Source organism: Rhamphochromis longiceps, linkage group LG16, assembly GCF_057381845.1.
Source record: "Rhamphochromis longiceps isolate RC_006_pf linkage group LG16, R_longiceps_female_GT1.1, whole genome shotgun sequence".
NCBI lineage: Eukaryota > Metazoa > Chordata > Actinopteri > Cichliformes > Cichlidae > Rhamphochromis > Rhamphochromis longiceps.
The window spans coordinates 17,952,133-17,972,944 of NC_140572.1; the positions used below are offsets into that span (position 1 = coordinate 17,952,133).

Here is a 20,812-nt window from a genome sequence, read left to right on the forward strand (position 1 = left end):
CCGAAGGTTTCCCAAAGAACATGGAGTTGCAATGAGGAGAACAATGTTATCAGTTTCACCTGTCAGTTTTAATGTTGTGGCCGATCATGTATATCAAACCTTTTTATTCCAGATAGCCACATTTTTATCATTAGCATCAGGAATAATATAAACCCAGTAGAGCTCTGCACTCATCTCACTACAGAAAAAGAAATGTTAGAGTCTGGGATGATATCAAACATGTCATGCTTGCTAGCAGAGAAACGTGGGTTATAAAGCGCTTGATATGCCACTGTTTTTTTCTCATGATGTAATGGCACAGCAACAACTAAATGTGTCAGAGTTGTGACTGATTACCAACCACACAGAACTTTCATTTGTCATAATTAGGATGGAAAGAATGTGTCCAAGACTTGAGAGTGTCCTTTTTCTACAAATATGGAAAAGAAATTGAAAAAACTTATAAAAGACTTGCATAAGATGTGGCCTTCTTCATATAGTAAATCATATAACGCTTATATGATTTACTCATGAAAGTGGCCACTTTCTCATTACTTTCATACCTTGTTTTAGTAAGTATCCAAAACATACAAGTTTCTTTTATATAATTTTTCAAGGGATCTTATATCTGTTTTCACTCTTGTATGCTTTTCATATAAGTTTCACACAAGACAGATACAAACTTTATAAGATTTATATATATCTTTCCATATGGGTATAAAGGGGAGCACAAACACACCTGCTAAAGAATTGTTATATGTAAGTTTAAAAGTGGCTGGTCACAGATTAGCATTTGCTGTGGCCTCAATGCAAGAATTTTTTGCACATTCCAAGTAAATTACATTTAACATAAGGTGTGACTCAATACATAATTTATGATTTGACTCACACTACATGCATTAAATAAAGCAGAATGGTGGCTTGGCATATTGTGTAAAATGGTAGAGTCCAAGTATCTCACCTCCAGGATTCACAAAAGGTGGAAACTCCAGGTTTAGGAATGTGACCATATTGAATTACAGTAAACTAGCAAGTCTTAAACACTGAAAAATATATTGTTATCTAATCCTAAATAGTAACACATACTGTGGAGATTTGTGAACTTCCTAACCTGTGTTCCTTCTCTCCCTGAGCCTGGTTCTGCTGGAGGTTTCTACCTGTTAAAAGGGAGTTTTTCCTTCCCGCTGTCACCAAAGTGCTGCTCATAGGGGTCATATGATTGTTGGGTTTTCTCTGTATGTATTATTGTAGGCTTTACCTTACCTTGAGGCACTGAGGTGATATATAAATAAAATTGAATTGACTTGAACTTTACAAAAAGGATAGTTGTAGCATAGAAGAATGCATAAGAAGGTAAATGTGTATTGTCTGGAGGAGTAAGCTTCAAAGTAACCATAACTATAATGAAAAATTCCCTTCATTGTGCAATTGCCAATGACTTTTAAAGTTGTGAATTTAAACATTTTTTTTAACCCAGTACAAAACATCAAACTGTGTTTACTGGGCATCTCTCAGCATAATGACAATGGACATTTATATTTATAGGCATTTCTTTATGAAAAAGCCGCTATAACGTGGAGCCAAGCTGTGAAGAACTCCAGTGTTGAATACAGCCTTTTCTATTTTATGTTCTTAAGAAAAATTGGTCATTCCTGCATTTTCCTTACAGATCTAGTCTTTTGAAACTAACAAGCTACACTGCTATGCCTGTGTGAAGTTGCGTATCAGAGTTTGTGATGCAGCTATTGATGCTAACTGGACTTTTTGACATTTGTGTTTACTTACTTTGCAGTGGATCTTAGGCAGGTTAGCACATAGCTGCTTTGGTAGAGGTCAAAGAGTAGCCGTTTACCTGTCAAATTAAATATTCATTTTAAGTCACACCAATGAACACATAATTCTGTGGAGGTGCTTAAGGTACCTATATAGCCCTTCTTGAGTTCCAGGGTTGTATTGAGGCACAAACATATATAGCTGAAAGATTGTAGTTTCTTCTTTTTAATAATATCTGGGCAGTTGATCAACCAACTGTCAGTTTATCCTGAACAATTTAATCATTGGATTGTGGTTTTTCTGATATCTATCAATCATGCATACAGATTAAATTGTGAAATGCTCTAGGCTACGTAGTCATTCCATTATGATTAGTTAAACCATATAAATGAAGCCCAAGGTCGATAGGCACTTAAAAACAATGTGGCCACAAAAAAGCAAAGAGTGAAGAAGAATGTGTATATAATATATATATATTATATAATGTTCTCCCCCCCCCCCCCCCCCCCCCCTTTGTTTTTGCACAAGTCAAAATGGGATGGGCGTGTATTTAATAGAAGTATATAATAAACAGATGATAAATCTTTGTAATGGCATGGCATACAACTAAATTTAAAAAAAGCTCATTCAGAAGTACCAAAAAGTGGATTCTGTTCATCTGGACGTAGCGTTTATAGTGTTTTTCCCACTGAAAACTACAGAAGTAGATCATTAAAAAGGTGTTTGTCTGTATTTCTGCTTTATCCAAAAATAAATAGTCCCTTTTTTTTCCTTTTCAGCTCCTTTGACGGACAAGCCGCCAAAGATCCTGTTCCCCTCGGAAAACAAGATTAGCAATATGGAGCTTCAGCTAGGTAAGACCTTTGTGGGATTTCTTTCCTCTGCACTCAGTGTTATCTGTGTCATTTTTAAATGAAAGCAAATGGATAACTGTACCAATCCTGCCCAGCACACCTACAGGCACTGATCGCAGATTGATGATGGTTCTTTTACTTGCTGAGAAAACAGCAAAACAGGAAAAAAAAAAACTGTAAAAGTGTTTGCCATATATGCTAATAGTCGCCACTAATGTCCCTTAGGCTGTTTTGTCAACAATGGAGAGCCCATATGCTGCCAGAGATCCATACACAGGCTTGCCGCATGGAGACGCAGCCACTTTCTGTTGCAGTTGTTTGTCTTCTTTGACGTGGGGTCACGATGGACCAAGCGTGTGCGCGTATGTGCATGAGCGAGTATGGTTTGGTTTCTTGTTTGTTTGTTTTTTTCTGCAGCAGCATATTGCTTGATTTCTGGGCACAGTCCGTTGTCCACATGGTGCTTGCCGCTCTATGAACGGCCAATGTGTCTGTCATGCTGAAGCCGGTCAGACAAGAGATTGGAAGAGTATTTGACAGAAAGACAGGGTGAGGACAAAGACAAAGAGTTGCAATGATTCATTGAGTGCTTGCCTTTTGTCTTCCATCTGATGCTACTGGAATGCAGGTAGTTAATTTAAAATGCCTCCACGGTTGGCTGATCAAGAGTGAAAAATTGCTGCTGTTGATAAACTGACAGGCACAGCCTCACATGTCAGCCTACTCACACCCATGCATGAACAGGTTGCACAATGTTGGCCCTTCAGCTATTTGTCTCATTTGTCTCTATCTTGATTCCAGTGAGATTGTGAGGAAAGACTTCACCCTCAAAAGTGACTCACTCATATTTATAGCCTCACGTCAGTTCCTTCTCGCATTTGCTGTGTGAGTACTGTACAGTAAGTGTGTGTGAGTGTGTGTGTGTGTGTGTGTGTGTGTGTGTGTGTGTGTGTGTGTGTGTGTGTGTGTGTGTGTGTGAGAGAGACTTTGAAAGAAAATTCTTTAAAAGAAGAATAGTGTAAATTATTGGATAACAGATTGAAATATCATGATTTTAAGCTCTGCTATGCCTTAAGCTAGAAAAGATCTGGTCCTTACTCCTATTTAATGATTCATCTCTTTGTTAATCCTCCCATGGCTGGTAAATACATGCACCCATGTCTGAAATGCAGTGCAACTTTAATGTCAGAGTCACACTTTTGTAATTGTTGCTTTGAAGACCAGGGTCACTGTAGTCTGCAACCACTAACAGTCAGTTACTGCCTTTTACAGCAACTTTGTTTATGGGAAGCACTTCAAGGCAACCTGTGTTGTGATTCTGCGCTATGTAAATAAAATTGAATTGAATTGAAATACTAAAAAGCCAATACGATGAAGACGGTCTGCTTTCAGTTTGCGAATGAATGGGCTCAAGTTAGTAATTGACCCCATTCAATTGTTAGTAATTACATACAATCTGCTTGCAATGATATTGCAATTAACTGTGATAAATTGTCAAATATTGCAAATCTGTTGCTATCCCTGATATTCAGGACTGTTGCCCCACAGCAAGAAGGTCCTGAGTTCTCTAATGTCTGCACGGGTTCTCTCCAGGTTCTCCTGGTCCAAACACATGCAATTATTTGGGTTAGCTTCATTGGTCATTTGAATTTGGCTCTAGCTGTAAGTGTAAACGTAAAACATCTCTGTGTAAACCCTGCAACAGTTTGGCCACCTGTCCAGAGTGTACCCTATGGCAGCTGGGATAGGCTGAAGCCCCCGGGTGACCCCTGAATTGGATAATTGGAAGAAATGGATGGACTTTTAGAGCACAGCCAGAATCTCATGAACTTGAAATAACAATTCAGAATTTCCTCCGCAAAGAGTGCAGTAATATAATTTAACTGCAAAGTAACAAAGGCACTCTGAAAGCTTGCTTTGATCTAGTTATTATAACTAGGCAAAAGCAAGGTTGCTCAACTAGTTATAAACTAACTCTAATCTATCTAGATGCACAAAATAAGGGGAAATTACTTTTAATAATATGGTAACCAAAGGTTTGGTACATCTACAAATAAATGAAAGAGTAAATAGGGAACACTGTGAGATATCTAAGCAAGACAGAGAAAAAAAACAATTAAGTCTAGTGTCTTGCGGTAAGACCTCACAGACTCCCAGAGGAGAATCTAAAACAGAGAGACATTGATGTAAATATTTTACAGTGGCTCCATTTTGTGTGCAGAATAGTTGTCTCTCCCTCTAGACGAGAGTTTCTCTTTTATTTAGTTTTATTTATTTATTCTCTTCTTCCTTAATATTTGTTGAGCCATGCCCTAAGCAGCTTTATGGGGCATTGTGGCAGATTTATGATAGCTAGAACGTGCACAGAAAGAGGCCGGTCTCTTATGGCAAGCGCGAAATAGAGAGGGAGAGGAAAAAAGACACAGGAGCCAGTGGAGGCCGGTGGATGGGCAGTAAAACCGGAGCTGTAAGCAGAGAGATAAATCTGCAACACTGCCGGGAAACACAGGCCAACTTTATCTCCTCTGCTGTTGCAACCAGTGCAGATCTTAGACATCCTACATCCCAGCTAGCTTTACGCAGCGCACACGCACACACTGGCAGGCATAAATAAAAGACATATGTTACATAAACTCTCACGGAAGACCTGCAGCAGAGATGTTCTGGAAAGTCTAAGAAGATGAATGTGAGAAACTCAGGCCTCAGAATCGTGATAGGCAAGCGGGGACTCAGAGACAAGACAGGATGGTTGAGAGGGAATACACACACGGGATTAGAAACTGTTTTCGTTCAAAGGGGGGTTTTGTCAGATCTTCTCTCTTCAGGTTCCCTCTTCCTGGATGTTTCTGCCACTACATCCCTTTCTGCTGATGGACCGAAATCCCACAGCTACAGATTCTGTCACTCAGGACTACATACATTAAGCCCCAATTCTACCACCAAATAGCTGTGTGTGTGTGTGTGTGTGTGTGTGTGTGTGTGTGTGTGTACGTGTGTACGTGTGTGTGTGTGCGTGCATGCGTGTGTGTGTGTGTGTGTTGCTCTCTTCACAAATCTCTTCTTTAGGGCATCAGGAATCCTCAGGGATATGTGACTGTGCGTCTGCTGAAAGCCGGCCTGCACTGCATCAGAAACATTACTTTTGGACATCTTGACATTTTCAGTCTGTGTATAATGTTGGATTTTTACCATTAGCCACTCAGCTATTCTTTTGCCAGATTTACTACTGTCCCCCAGTGGTGAGTTGGTGAAGTCCACTCCTATTTCTTCCAGAATTAGGAGGATGATTCATTATATTAATGGGTTTAAATCTGTGTGTAGGTGCTGGGGTTGGTGAGAGGGAAATGCACAAAATACATATACTCACAGTACAGTAATATGACACATTACACATAGCCTAGCAGAAACACACACACACAGACTCACATGCAGGATTGGTGTTGACTCCCTTGGAATGATTTGTCATGGAGTTCAGAGGGTGTGGGTTAAAGATTCAGCTCATGCTTACACAGCACTTCAGTGAGAGCATTTTTCTGTCTCCCCAGCTCTCCCTCTTCATCGCAACACATACAAACATGCACTTGCAAATATTCAAACAACCCGGCACTACTTGAGGTGGATAGGTCACACACACGCTTGCAGCGCAGACCTCTGCAACCGTGGGATAATTGTAACTGAGAGGATTTTACTATCCCCCAAAGCCAGCAGATGGGTGCACTCGTGTGGAAAGGAATTAGAATCCATTATTTCGGAGAGCAGGAACCAACAGCAGAGGATGGGCAGCAATAGGGAGAAGGCTCTTATACCTACTTCATTTAAACAGAGACGAGTCTACACACATGCACGCACATCCATGCACCTGTACGTGTGCACACATCTTCTCACACTGTACACCCTCAGGGGTGTTTAGAGCTGTAATAGACTGACACTCAAAACGCTGACGTTCCCAATTTAGCAAGTAATTCAGCAATGCAATTTTGAAAAGCTCAAAGGAAAAAGCCAGCGTGGATGTTCAGCTTCTTTCATGACCTTTTGGAAACAGCTGGTTATGTTTAGTTTGAATGCACTGACTGAAAGAGATACATCATGTTTTGTTATTGTGAGCCGAGAAAGAACTGAGGGTAAATGTTAATCTTGAAAACCCACGTTAGCTCGTGTACTGCTGTTGACGTGGCCATAAAACACATGATCAGGCATTTAGCTAGCCTGCATTTGTAATACTGAACTGTGATTATACAGGTTACCCTTCCAGATTCCACTAGTTCAACAAACAGCACCACTATTCATACATTTCATAGCTGCTTACCCAATTTAGGGTCATGGAGGGCTGGAGCGCATCCAAGCTGTCATGTGGCAAAGAGGTGGGTATGGTTTGCAGGTCCTGCATTTTAATTTATGTACCAAAAACCAAAGCACACCTGTCCACTTTAGCCCAGAGGGTGCAGTGTCTGCAAGTTTTTCCAATAATGTAAAATTTTGGTCAGGCCACAAGACAATTATCTTCAGTTCAGTCCATCTTTTAATGAGGTGAGCCCTAGCAGAAATAAAGTTGTGTTTTCTGGATCTCTCAAGCTTAAATGATTTGCTCATCATTCCATGTACACATTTTACACAGTATCCTTAATCTTTGGGAAGCAGGGTTGTAAAGCAGACAATGAAGTCATCAGAAATGTGACCAATTTCCAAAGGCAGTATATACTGCCAAAACCCCCCAAAGAAAATCACATATTGGGTCTTGATAGATTAAATATTCATGTTGAGATACACATTAGAGCAAAGGTATATAACAATGGATAGAGGGAAACAAAATTTATCAAACCTTTTAGGGCTAGATTGAACGCTAAAATGATGTTCCGAAAAAATGTTAGTTTTTTTCTTTAATGTCTTTATATATAAAACATGACATATAGCATCGTTTTCCTCCGAGTTCATGCCTTATTTCATCCATGTTCTTGCTCACCTCTCCCTTCCATCTATGTCTATTTCTACATCTTTTCATCCATTACATCTCTTCTGTTCTCACGGCGTCACCTGTTGACCGCTGCTTGCTTGGAGATTTGAGGATTGTACAGAACTCCAGATTAGTGAGGACATTCTTAAGCTTCGACACCTAGCCTTGACAACAAACATGCCGCTTTTCCTCGGAGAGGGTGAAATTGAAGTTGACATTGCTCTGGAGAGTTACTGGAGGTCAAAGGAGATTCACTTCATTAAATTACTTTCTGTCTCTGTCTGCTTCTTTTTTTGTCCGTGTCTTACAAACACACACATACACACACTTTAATTTCCGGACTTAAATGATACATCTTTGACAGTTTCCTCGCTCCCTTTTGCCTCTGTTCGTGCCACCTTTCTGATTTTCAGCTCCAGCATTCACGATCACCCAACATGTTGTTATGTGTTTCAATTGCATCGCTATAATAATGCAAAGAAGTATTGAAATCGTTTAACTAATTAAAAGTAAAAAACTGAATTAAATTCTTTAATTCTATTTTTTAAGTGTAAAATATTGTTATTAAAATACATTTACATTAAGAGTAGTCTTTATAATGAACCATTTCAGAATGATGTATGTTTTATTATAATTCCTGTACCATTTGTGGGTAGATTACTTTAACTTTTTCACCTGATGAAGTAATAATTTTTTGTATTTCCCTAGAGATCAATAAAGTTGTGTCCTAATCTCATCTTATTTAGAGAAAATAACATTACATTTGGTAAAAACTGCATTTATTGTATCTAGAGTAACTTTAGTTATCAAATAAATGTAGTGAAGAAAAAAAGGGGGTTGCAATCCTCCTGAAATGATGTGTGAGTAGACATACAGTAGCAGCAGAAAATCAAATGCTCGTGTAAATAGCATATCAAAACTCTTAAGTGCAGCTTTTGAGTAAAGAAAAGGACTATGCAGCACTTTCTAAAGATGTCCATTTGGTTATGTTAATGTTTTGTGATAAATGACGTATTTATATTACAGCACAGAGATAAAAATCACACACTGAGAACCCTTAAAGGTCACCCCGCAGATATGTCATTATATTTGGTTGTAGCCCCACAGTGACCCAGTGTTAAGTAACCCATGGTGACCGGTATGGTAAGTAGTGTGTCAGCGAAACAAAGCTGAATGTTTAAGTGTGTGAACGGTCGTCATTAATCACCAAGTCTGGGGCACAGAGCAGGGGACTGCAGTATGATAAATGAACTAACCGCTTCTCTCATGCCTAACCGTAAAGGGAGAGGGAGGGAGGAAAGCAGACAAACGCGAAACTGTACAGAGACGTAGCACAACACAACACCCTACTGTGCATCATACACAGGGGTTTGTTTGCTGCTGACTTTAAATTGCTCACCACGGCTGAAGTGAGGCCAAGAGATGCGAGAAAGGTGTGGACACTCTCTTGATTCATACTCGGCTGCTGAGGTACCAATCTCAGCAGCTAATTCAGCATGCTGAATTGGTGTGAGAAGAGGCTATCTGACCGCCTGCCTATTTAATTCAGTGTCCTCTTAATTTTGTATTCTCTTTCTATGATGGTAGAAGAGCATGAAACAGCTCTTTTAATCAATAGTTTTCTCAGGTCAGGTCCTACCTAGGCTGGCTGCACTGGAGTGTTTCATTATGTAACACCATATATACCCATCCAAAATGTGCAGACTTATCTATATTCTATGAACTCCATGTATTTTCTGAAAGCGTGACTGTATATAGGGGATAGGCATATGAAAGGTGCATGGATGTGTCTCGGCAAGTGTGATTGTCTGTGTGAAAGGGATCCTTCTGCTGTACTGATCTGTGACCTCAGCAGAGCATGGTAACCTTGTGATTCATAAATCACTTTTGTGTGAGCGAACACTGCCCCTCAGGTTCTCAGTCAGATCTCTACCTTGCTTGTCACAATCGGTTTCAAAACACCAGCATGATGATGGTTAAAACACTCACCTCAAGGCTTCAAGTCCAACTGTTATATATAGCTTACGAGACAAAATAAAAGCAAATACAAATATGACCTAGAGTCCATCTGTTATGCATTACTCAAAATATACGATATAGTAATGGTTGTGTGAACCTTAATAATAAGGCAAAATATGGCTGTGAAAAGAGTTTTGGCTCGATCGCTTAGGTGTGTTTGTCTGTGTTACCTTCTGGAGCAGAATACACAAACTAGCGTGTTATTTTCTGTTACTTTCACCATGTGCTTTCACGTCAGCTGACAGGTGACCCTCTGTTGTGGTCTTGTAAAGCGCTACTTAGAAGACGTGAGGCATTGTGACTTGACGCTTCAGTCAGCTTTACTTTCAACTCGGGGTGCCACAGATTGCCTTCACTGCCTGCTGTGAGCTCAACTTTCTGCTTACTGTCAGTGTGCGTATTCACTCAGGCAATCAGTCATGTGTTTGTGTTTGTGCATGTGTGCCTGCTAGGACTAAAGCACAGTCATTATCCAGGCAATCCCAAGCACTCGTGCTAAGTTAGTCACGGGTAAGAGTTTCTCCACATTTAAGCCCAAAGATGTCTTTAAAGAGAGACTATTTAGATAATGGTAGCTTTTACCTCATCGGGCTGCTGATGCTCAAGTTCAGTGACAGGTAATCAAAGGAAAGAAGCACCCCACTCATCCCAGCATCACTCTGTATTTGACACAACAAGGGTAGACAGGGTGAGGAGGCAGACATAATGAGACCTGTCTCCTTATTAGAGGGTCTCTTCTTTCAGAAATTGCCCTTTCATCCTCTTCCAGTCACTGCCTCCTCTATTTGGTCAAAGCACCAATGGCAAGGTCAGGGGGCACGATGTAAGAGAGGAACTTGAAATACAGACTACATCAACAAAATGTGACTAAAGAAGCATTAGCCAGAAAGAAACTGATGTAGGCTAACAGGAAAGGATGGAGCAAGGATGAAGTAGTGGAGAAAAAAAAATAATGACAAGGATGGGGAGAGATAGGCGGGGGGCAATGGGGAGGGAGCTGGCACTGGAATGACATGCATGAACAGCAAAGCGAGCAGGGGAAAAGGCGGCTTTGCCATTCACTTTGAAGCTTGCTCCACTTCTGTCTCTGTTATGTAACAGAAAAATGAAGAAAAACAAGTGCCAAAAAACTAGGCAGGGTGTTGAGAGAGGGAGGGAAAAAAAGACGAAGAAGGCAAGACAGAACTTCTAAACTTCAGCGCTCTGATGTTTCCGGCAGGCGAGTGGCTGTATTCGGACAATGGGGTTAGTCACCGTGCTGCACCAAGCCTTGGTGTTGAGTGAGGGGTAAAAGAGTTAGCAGAAAAAGAGGGAGATCAGTCGGTGGTGTGAAGAGAGACAAGAAAGGAGGCTTGAGAAGAGGCAGTCGGACAGAAAACGATAAGGAGGGAGAGGAGAGAAGGAGGAGGAGGTATAAACAGAAAGCAGAGGAGAAGGACCACACTGAGCGTTTCAACCTGAGAGATCTAGCTACAGTAACTCTCTTTCTTCTTCTTCTTCTTTGTTTCTGTGTTACATAAGCAGATCTCTTTGGAGACCATATGAGGCACTTCACGTATGTCTGTTCTCTGTTAACTAAAGAAGACCTCTGGCTGGAGGCCACAACTTCACCTGGCAATCAGGAGCAGTTTTGCACTTTAGCTAACACCTTTTTACCAGCTCCAGTTTTGCTTTTTTATGACAATCAATCTTCATGATGTCACCATCGCCCACGGCAGTGAATGTTGCTATGGAGATCAGTAGATCTGCACTGAACTACTGCCTTAGGGAGAGCGTATGCAGGCTTACATTAGTGCATGCGTTTGTGTGTGCGCGCGTCATGTGTTTGTGCGTGTGTGCATCTTTCTGTCTGTGCACACACGGTTCATCTTTAATTGCCATCTGCAATCTGTATCCTGAACACAGTCAGTAATTCAAGAGGCCCAGCATGTGGTAAATAGCTGAGACTCATTCACAAGTGTGTTAATGGACTTTCTCTGTCTCTGTCTTTCGGGTGTCCCTTTCTCTTTTTCTCTCCACAGTCACACATGCAGCTCAAAATATATTACAGAGCGTCAGAACGAATGCGTTATAAAAGTGTTTTGCATAATTTTATGAATAAACACATAGTCAGATAATTATCTTCGATTTTTTTCCATTACCATAAACACTGTCAGACTGATTGTAATTGGCTTGTTTTATTCTGTAAAATTGGCATTAACGGGTGCTAGCCGGTGCTAGTCTGAGGTGGGGGAAAATTAGGGCAGAGTACAGTCAGCTAAAATTTACTGAGGCTATTCTTGCTGCTGTTCAGGGAAGTGTCTAATATGAAATTGAAGTTTGTAAATTTTTAATAAAAAAACTGACAAATCTTTTTTTAACTGTAATTTATCCATTCATGGGATGAGACAGAGCCTCATTTCCTTTAACTATTTTAGCCTGCTCTTGCCTTCTTTTCTGCACTTTCCTCCTCCCTGATTCTCTTCTTCCTGCCTTAACTGCTCCCTTCAACCTCTGAAAAGTGTTATTAGTATTAAACAATGGAAGAATAGGCATGCTAAGTAGTAGCTTTACTTTCCCTAATAACCACCCTCTATGGTAATAATTGCCCCCTTTGAAACAAAAGGAAAAATTCTTCTTGCGTTACTAGGCAGTTAGCATGCAGCTGCAACTGTTTTATGTATTTGTGGGGGTGCCTGTTTACTGTTGCATACTGTATATAGCACATCATTAAAGATATCACACTTTTTTACTCACTCTCTTTTTTGTTGTTAGCATTGTTATCCTCTTCAGTGACAGCTAGCTTGATTTATTAGGCCAAAGAACAGACTGGAACAAAACGAAACAATCATTAGCATGTGTCTTTTGCAGTGTAACGCACTTCTGCACATGAGAAAAGTTGTCGAATTTTGTTATTGTGTTAAGCATATGAAAAAGAAAATTACAACATCGCAGGATGAATGGGACTTAATTTTTTAAACCCCCTTTTTAACAGCTGTAAAGCAGCTAGTGCTAACTTATTGAACAGAACAAGGCCAGTAACTAGCAATTGACTGAAAGCAACTCCTACAAAGATAAAGACAGGTGTCCAGGAGGAAAAACTAGGGACATTGTGTGCTCATTTCCAGGGGCAGTTTTAGGGTTTGTTGGAAACCTTGGCAAAAATTCTTCCAATTAGCATTTAGTATGTTATAAATCTGACAAAACACCAAGAACAACAGTGTACTAGTCTTAGTTGCGTAATAACAAGGCCTGACAATGAACATAATATAAGTTTCCTGATCTGCAATTTTTCATTATTTATTATAGCGTCAAGTTGTTTTATTTTGTTTTGTTTTACTTTAAACTTTTTTAATAGTCAAGACATGTGTTCTTTAATTTCTTATAGAGTTATTCTATCCCATGCTGCCAGCATTAGATCCTATTGTTTATTGTAGAAACAGCTTGTTTTAACACTATAACAGCTTGTTATAGTCCTACTAGATTTTTGTTGTCTGTCTGAACTGTGGATTCTGTTATTTATCCACCTATTTACTGTGTCATTACATAGCTTCAGCTTTTTTTTCTATATAATGTGTGGCTGGCAGTTATTGTAAAGCTAACAACTTTGCACTGCTGGTTTGCTACCTGCTAATAACCTTTTTGACCTCTTCTTACTTAATTTCTTCTCCACTCAGTGGCTTTTCTAATCGCTTGCGCTGCCCTATTAGAGATAACATGACCTTTTATGTGTTGGCAGTTTCCTGTGTGACCTTTAAGAATAAGGCAGACTGAGAACAGATGTGGATCGAGTGGAACGTAATGTGCAGCTAAAGTGGATTCCATCACTGATTCAGCCAAAATAGGCCATTACAACATTTTGTCCTCAACTGTAAAATGAGAAAATTAGTCACCTTTACGTACGTGCAAGTGTAGCCAAGCGTACAAGGACTTCTCTGGCCTCATCTCTTGTTCCCTTTAGTAGAACAGGCCCACCTGATCAGGCCATGTTTCCCAAGTAATCTGTCACTTTCACTGTTTTGCGGTGTTCCTCCTCATCACTTTCTTTACCCCTCATTGGTTTTGAACTCCTGTATCTGTTTTCTATCTCTGGTGCCATCACTCTTTAGTTTATCTTTTTCTTTTGTGAGTCCTGTTCTTAAAGGAAATTTGTGAATTGATTTTTCCCCCACACTGAAATCAATAGAATCGACTGTAATCTGAAACAAATGTTTGGAAATGCTCATTATTTGTAACTCATAGTTAGTCCTTTGTTTTTCACCCCTCTTTTTATATAATTTTCTCAAGGAGTGAGTAAATAATATTAAAAGTACTTTGGTAAGAAGCATAGGTTTTTGACTTTTGGCACACATCTTTTTGCGATTATAGTTAATATTCAGCAGCTGGTTAGAAATAGCAGCGAAAAAGCTGAATTTCAATATATATGAGCACTGCATCCACACAGTGCTATCAAATGGTGTCTTTACCTCAATCAGGCTCCCTGTTTCTTTGTGAATGTGGTTGCTCAAGCATGCACTAATGTTATTTCCAGCAGAACAACAGTATTCCCTTTTGGCTTTAACTCTGTTTGGGAAATATATAACTTTTCCATTACTTAAATTCCCCATGCTCTGCAGGTAGCTTGGCTTTTCACCTGTGTGAATGAGCAGCATGCACACGCACTGGTGAACAAACAAAACTGCCGTGCATGATTGCAGAATTGTATTGTAGATTTACATTCACCCTTTTCTATGTGTGGGAGGTCTTTTCTGAAGTTCATCCCACATATATTTTTTACCTGATAGTGAACAATTCAGGCTCTAAATGTATAGGTAAAACCATAATATATTTCCAATCCTACCAGGTAGATTTTTGGACAGTGACAGAATTTACAAAATTTGTGATTTTACCCCTGTACACCACCACCACAGTGGATCTTAAATCAAACAGTAAATGTGTGATTGAGGTACAGACTTTGAGCTTTAATTCAAGGGATTTAACAGAAGTACCGGATTAACTGTTGAAGAATTAAAGCCATTTTTCATACCCAGTCCCCCATTTTCAGAGACTGAGAAGTAATTGGAAGTTGACTGAAAAGTAGTTCCTGTTCCCTCATTAGTCCATGACAAATTAAGCTTATTGAAAGATGTGGAGCTGATTCCAACTACTAAACTTCCATTTGGAGCTCTCAATATGAGGTCCAAAGAGATGTCAGTGCAAATGATGAGTGCCATCATTAGGCAAAAAATACATCAATAAAATAGAAATAAACCAATCAAAGAGACTGCAGAAACTGTAGCAGTGACCAAATCTACAATCCAGTACATTTTTTAATGCACTCACCAGCTCAGTAACACCAAAGATACCTGAACAAGCAAAGAAGAAAGCTATATTACAGAATTCCTTCCTTGGTTAAGAAAAATCCATTCAAGTTAGGAACACTGTTGAGGAGGCTGCTGCATCACTGTCAAAGTCTAAAAGTCAAGACACAGCTTCATGGATTAAAACACAGTGTTTACAACATGGTGCAAACCACTGGTTACGCTCAAGAAGAGGAAGGCAAGATTAGACATTTCATGACAAGATGTTGTCTGTGATCTCAAATTACTTTTTACTTTTGTGTTTCTATGTCATTTGCCTTCTGGCCTGTGTGTGTCTTTCATATTCAGTGTTATTCTACAGCACTTTGGTCAGCCCTGTTGTTGTTTTTAAAAGTGCGTTATAAATAAACTAGAATGGTAGGGTCTCAGGTCCCCCTTACATCATCCTGATGCAGGTGAGGGCCAGTTCTTCTCAAATTGCATCTTGGCTTCTACTTTCTGGGCGTTTTTGCAGAAGAAGGAATCCAACTGGGACTGGCTGGACTAGCTGGCTTTGTTTTCCTCTTTAAAAAATATTCACATAAATAAGTGGTCGTGTCCCAGACTAATCAGATACAGTATTAAAAGAAAGCTTAAAATGATTCTTAAACTGGGACACAAAAGTTGTTTTACATACACTATGATAATGAATACACACAGATTTAAAAAGTAATCTTGCTGGGTGCAGCTCTACAACGTATAATTTTCCTTTTAATTGTTCCAGTTTTGCCAAAGTGATGTGTTTGTCTTTCTGGGAATGATAATGACATGACTGAAAAGTACCAAGTTGGTAATGATAGAGAAGTTCCAGTCGTGCAGTGATAATCACTTCTACAGGATTAAGTCCTGACCCACATCAGCTGAGCATATTAGCATTCTGAGAGAGCACTGCGGCAAGATTCCATACCAAGTAAATCCCTGCAGTTCATAGGATGGGAAAGAGGAAGGAAACATAGGACTGGTGGAGAGGAAAGCAGCAAAACAGACTGAATATGTGTGAAAGGCTGCTTCTTTCTTGTGTCAGGATTTCCACGTTTGCTGCATGCATGTTTTGTGGCGTGCGTTATAAGATCCTTCTCTCTGCAAGCCTGTGTTTGAAACCGCATGCTAGGAACTGATTTGCATCTTCTGCATTGAAAGAAATGTAAGTGACATTCCCTGCACCACAGCTACACTGGGCGGCTGATATTAAAGTTCCACTGAACTTTATGTAATTTTATTGATTTTCTTTCTTTTTAAAGCCACTGGCATTTCAATGCAGATGGCCCTGCACTGCCCGGAGCGCGAATCACAAAAACACAAACATAAGCAGAGGTTTTATGCTCTCCTTATTGCACACAAGAAGTGCCTCTAACCATTTCTCTTTTTTTTTTAAATCGAGTGAAGATCCTGCTTCATGGTACTTTTCACCTGTTTCTATTTTCAATGATGGTAGACTCTTTGATCTATGATATTGTCTGAAGTTTCAAACGCTAAAACACCTCCAGTTGTCATTTGCGTGATGGAGGATTTGAAAGTGCAGCGTCTTCTAATAATTACGAAGTTTAGTGAGCAGCTTTTTAGTGGGCCTCCGTCTTGAATCTTTCACTCAGATTTACATTTGCTGTGGGTGTGAGCAAGCAGCAGATGGTTTGTTGGAAATAATGACAACATTGAACGACTGGCCCACTCAAAACTATTAAGGGCAAATTGTTTTTTGTTTTTTTTTTTTGTTGTTGTTGTTTTTTCCATCGAGAGTTTAATCATTTTGACCATCGGTGCAGTCAGTTCTGATAATAAAACAAAAAACTTAATGAATTGTGAAAGCGACAGATATGGCATCAAACCTACACAGCCTTACAATTGTTTAGCCTCAGTTCTAACCTTTCCTAAAAATAGGAAACATGCCGCAGCATTTCATTGTCTTTTCTTCTTCTTTTGTTTTTTTTCCTTGTGCATGTTCTAGGCCTTCATGAATGTGCAGCACCCACAGATTTCTAACATTTTCCTAACAGGGGTAATGACATTGTTTGATGGAGTGATAAGAGCTCATGCATTGGACACAAGCCAGAAGTGGTTACAAACATTTGATCTAACTATGGTGCAAGCCATCTTTTAGGACTCACCTCCTGATTTGGACTGAATATAAAGGTTCATACATCCACATTAAGGATTACAATTAATTAAAGATGTATAGATCTTTAATCAGTGGACTTCAGCAGTCTTTATATTAACAGGAGAAGAAAAGACACATTAACCATATTTTCTGTAAAACACTGTTTCACTGAAACGACACTGCAGACTAGAGTGTCTGCTAAGAGTAGCATCCAGAAATTAACCTGTTCCCAGTGTCTTATTTATTATTCATATTATTTCATGTGAATAGCTGGGTCGACCATGCATTTTGCAGACCAGCATCATACACAAACTTTACGTCCTGTGCTTTCTTTTTAAACATCCTTTTGACTTTCGATGTCCCATTCCCAGCTCCGCCTTAATTCCTCTTACATTTTCTTTTACTTTTTTTCCCCACAGTACTACAAACAAAACTGTGTGCATTCATGAATAACGAAGGTACAACAGGTCATCCATCACGCAGATCTGCATTGCAGTGGTTGTTGCTAAACTTCTGGGGTGACTCATTTGGAATCAAAGAAACTTTGCCTTATAAATCAGCGAGTACTTACTTTATAAATGTAGGTAATTAAAGTTAAATAACTTAAAATTAAAAAAACTTCCTTTAGCAATTTGAAGCAAATCACACAGTGCAAATTCTCCAAAACTCTCATTCAGATTTCTATATTATAAATAGTGTTACACAAAAAAGTTAATTAATAATGTGCTTAATTATTCTTGCTCGGCTCTATATTATTATTTCTTAAAAATATGAAATACAAATTTCCATCTCAATAAAAAGGTTGAAGTATATGTCTACCTCTTAACAATATTTCCCTAACTGATAAAAATATATATATTATTCAGTTCTATTCTAGCTTACTTTACCACTATTAATTACTTCATATTATATAAATTATATTACATACACTTGTATTGTAAGTGTATTTACCTTATTACTAAATACTTTTCCAAGTTGTGACATTATTTGGTTTAGCAGCATTCAGAGACGACAGGTTATGACATTTGGGTTAATGTTGAAAAAAAACAACAACATGATATTGTTTGAATACTGGTAAACAGATTGTGTTTCCAATCACTCTGGACCTTTTCTGAATAAACCAAGCCATGAGTTTTTATTAACAGTAAAGCTCACGGCCTCATTTAAAATGCTCTATTCACAATTAAAAAAAACAAATATATTTGGGGAAAAGCTTAAAAAATATCCAGTAATTGAACAATGTATTGGATGTTTTAATCATATATGCTGTTTAAAATAGTTGTGTGTAAAGTTAATTTGTCAAATAAATGGTTAGCATTAGCCACCGATATCAGGACAAAGGTATCAAAAGCACCTGAGCTGCAAATTACACACACGCAGTAAGTAACAGTTGATTTGTTCGCCACATGATCCCAGAACAAAAACAACTCTGTTTGCTCGATTTGCTGTTTGGCAACAAAAATCGCCATTTTTTTTGATCTGCTGTTCATGTGTTTGTTTATGACTGGCTGCCTGTTTGGAGAAAAATGGATGCTGGTAGCAAAAACTTTGTGATATACAAACTATGTGTTGAATTTTTCTTTGGAAAAGCATTTATTTGGGTGTTGAATACAAAACAAATGACTTTTTTGTTTGACAGCATACAGTAAAAATGATGACAGCTTCCCAGCTTTAACGACTCCAATCCGTTAACTAGAGTCATTGCACATAAAAACAATTAAAAAGCTTAACTATATTATATTTAGTGTATTTCATTGGGCTGTGGCACTTCATTCTCATTATTGTTAGGTCGGCTGCTTGACCTTTGTGCTGAGCATCTTCATGACAACTAAAATCCATATGTAGTTAGCAAATATTTAGATCATATAACATGTCTGTTTTAGAGTTAAAACATCATATTCACATAGTCAGGAAACAGATGAGTATCACTATTAGATTAATAGAAAGAAAGGTACTTTTTAAATAAAGATTTTGTTGATGTGAGCATGAATTGCACTTGCTAACTGTGGTGTAATGTATTTAATGAAAATATAACCAGAACGTAGGTAATTTCTGATTAACAGCCCTACTTTAAGCCAGATTTTAGAAATATAGGACACGATGTTAATCTAATCTGTCTATTTTATGCATTGTAAATTTGTATCTTTATGAAATAAACAGTTGCTCCAAGCACATGCAGAGCATGAACACATGCAATATGCTGTTTAGTTTGCTTAACCAGTTGACCTAATTTACACACATTTATTTGCATGCGGATGAGCACTCATGCAAGCAAACAATGTTCATTTTTTGGTGATAATTGAAAGACTTTTTTCCCCCAGATTGTGGATAAGCAAAGTGCACTTTGCAGTTACTATAGAAACCAGATCCCAGTTGCATTCTTCAAAAGTATTGATCCCCAAGGACCTAAAAAGTGAAAATAGGATATCATGCAATGTGTTTAGTTGCCTTCCAAACAAAGTCCTGGCAAGGACTTGTAGTTTGGATCGTCGAGAGAATAATCTGTTAGATTTCTGACAGTTAAGAAGTGACATTGTTACAGTTAAAGGTTGTGGTCAAATTGACAGAAACTGAATAAGAATGACTGATGAGCCATCGAGATAAGGATTTATGCAGTGCAAGTCATTTAATCTCTTTTAGAGAAAAGGAGGCACTGATTGATGCTGTGCTCACCCCATCGCGTGATGGAGCATGTGTATTCTTGTAGGTAGACACACACACACACATGCAAATACACACACAAATCAAACCCATCCTGCCTCTCACAGGAACAGGAAATCATTGCAGTAATTAACGTCCTAGCACGCTCCCTCATTGCGATTCTGATTGGCTGAAAGTCATCCTAAGAAGCAGCTCGGCACAGATCCCTCAGGTATTTTGCAAGAGTGAAATTATCCCAGTGCTTGCCAAGTACCATGGGACACCATCAGCCTGTGTTAGTGTGTAAACATTTCTGTTTTCCCCAGTGCCCCTGTCCCAGTGTCTCCAGCCCACATGGCACAAGTCATTTGTCAGCCTTGATTTAGATTTCTCAACACATAGGCCTCCTGCGGCCGAAGCTCAATCTGCGCTCCTACTCAAAAGCCCAAAATTTACCGGACATGGTCTTGGCGAGGCAGGGGAGGGTTGGTGTGAAGAACTGGATGATGAGTCATAAATTGAAAAACAGAGAAAGAGTGGACAATCGAAAGAAGCGTGAGGTGGGGAAAAAACAAAGAAAGTGAGGAGGGGTAGTGAAGTCTGTGAGGTGGTTTTGACTCAAGTGGTATGTTGAGATTTCAGGGTTAGGCTACAAAATGAGAGGGTGAGAAAGAGTATGGAGTGCTAGAGGTGTGATAAGAGGCAGAGCTGTGGAAGTGACGAGAGGAGGGCACCGCTTTGTTATAGGAAGGAGTGTGTGTGTGCGTGAATGTATATTTCTGGATGTGTGTGGATGTGCTTTGACGGGTGCATAAAAAGAGGGAAGGTAGAGGAAAAATGGGATTTTGGTGATGCTGAGAAGATGAGTGAAAGCTTTAGAAGAAAACTCAGAGAAAGACTACAAAAGAATGACATACAGAAGGTTTATCTCTTCATGAAGTGGACATGTGGGATCTCTAGAAATGAAATAAAAGAAATAGTATTAACCTCTTTTTGTGTCAAGGCAACAAACCCTTTTTTTTCTATAGCAACATTACAAAGCTTTGATTTCCTAACTAGCTTCAGCTTATCTGATATAGCAGCAGATGTTCTTGGGGATCATTACATTATTCTGTTTTACTGTGTTCAGCTATAATTAAAACAAAAATTTAAAATGGAAATTTGGAGAATGCATAAATACCTC

At 39.0% G+C, this 20,812-nt stretch overlaps 1 protein-coding gene across 3 annotated transcripts in view; it reads left to right on the forward strand.

The window, feature by feature from the left end:
* Positions 1–20,812, forward strand: part of il1rapl1a (interleukin 1 receptor accessory protein-like 1a) — a 173,354-nt gene that overhangs the window by 117,857 nt on the left and 34,685 nt on the right. For all 3 annotated transcript variants that reach the window (XM_085385190.1, XM_085385188.1, XM_085385189.1), the window contains exon 6: positions 2,532–2,606. In XM_085385190.1, the coding sequence (XP_085241316.1) occupies positions 2,532–2,606 (75 nt within the window). The remainder of the gene's footprint in view (positions 1–2,531; positions 2,607–20,812) is intronic.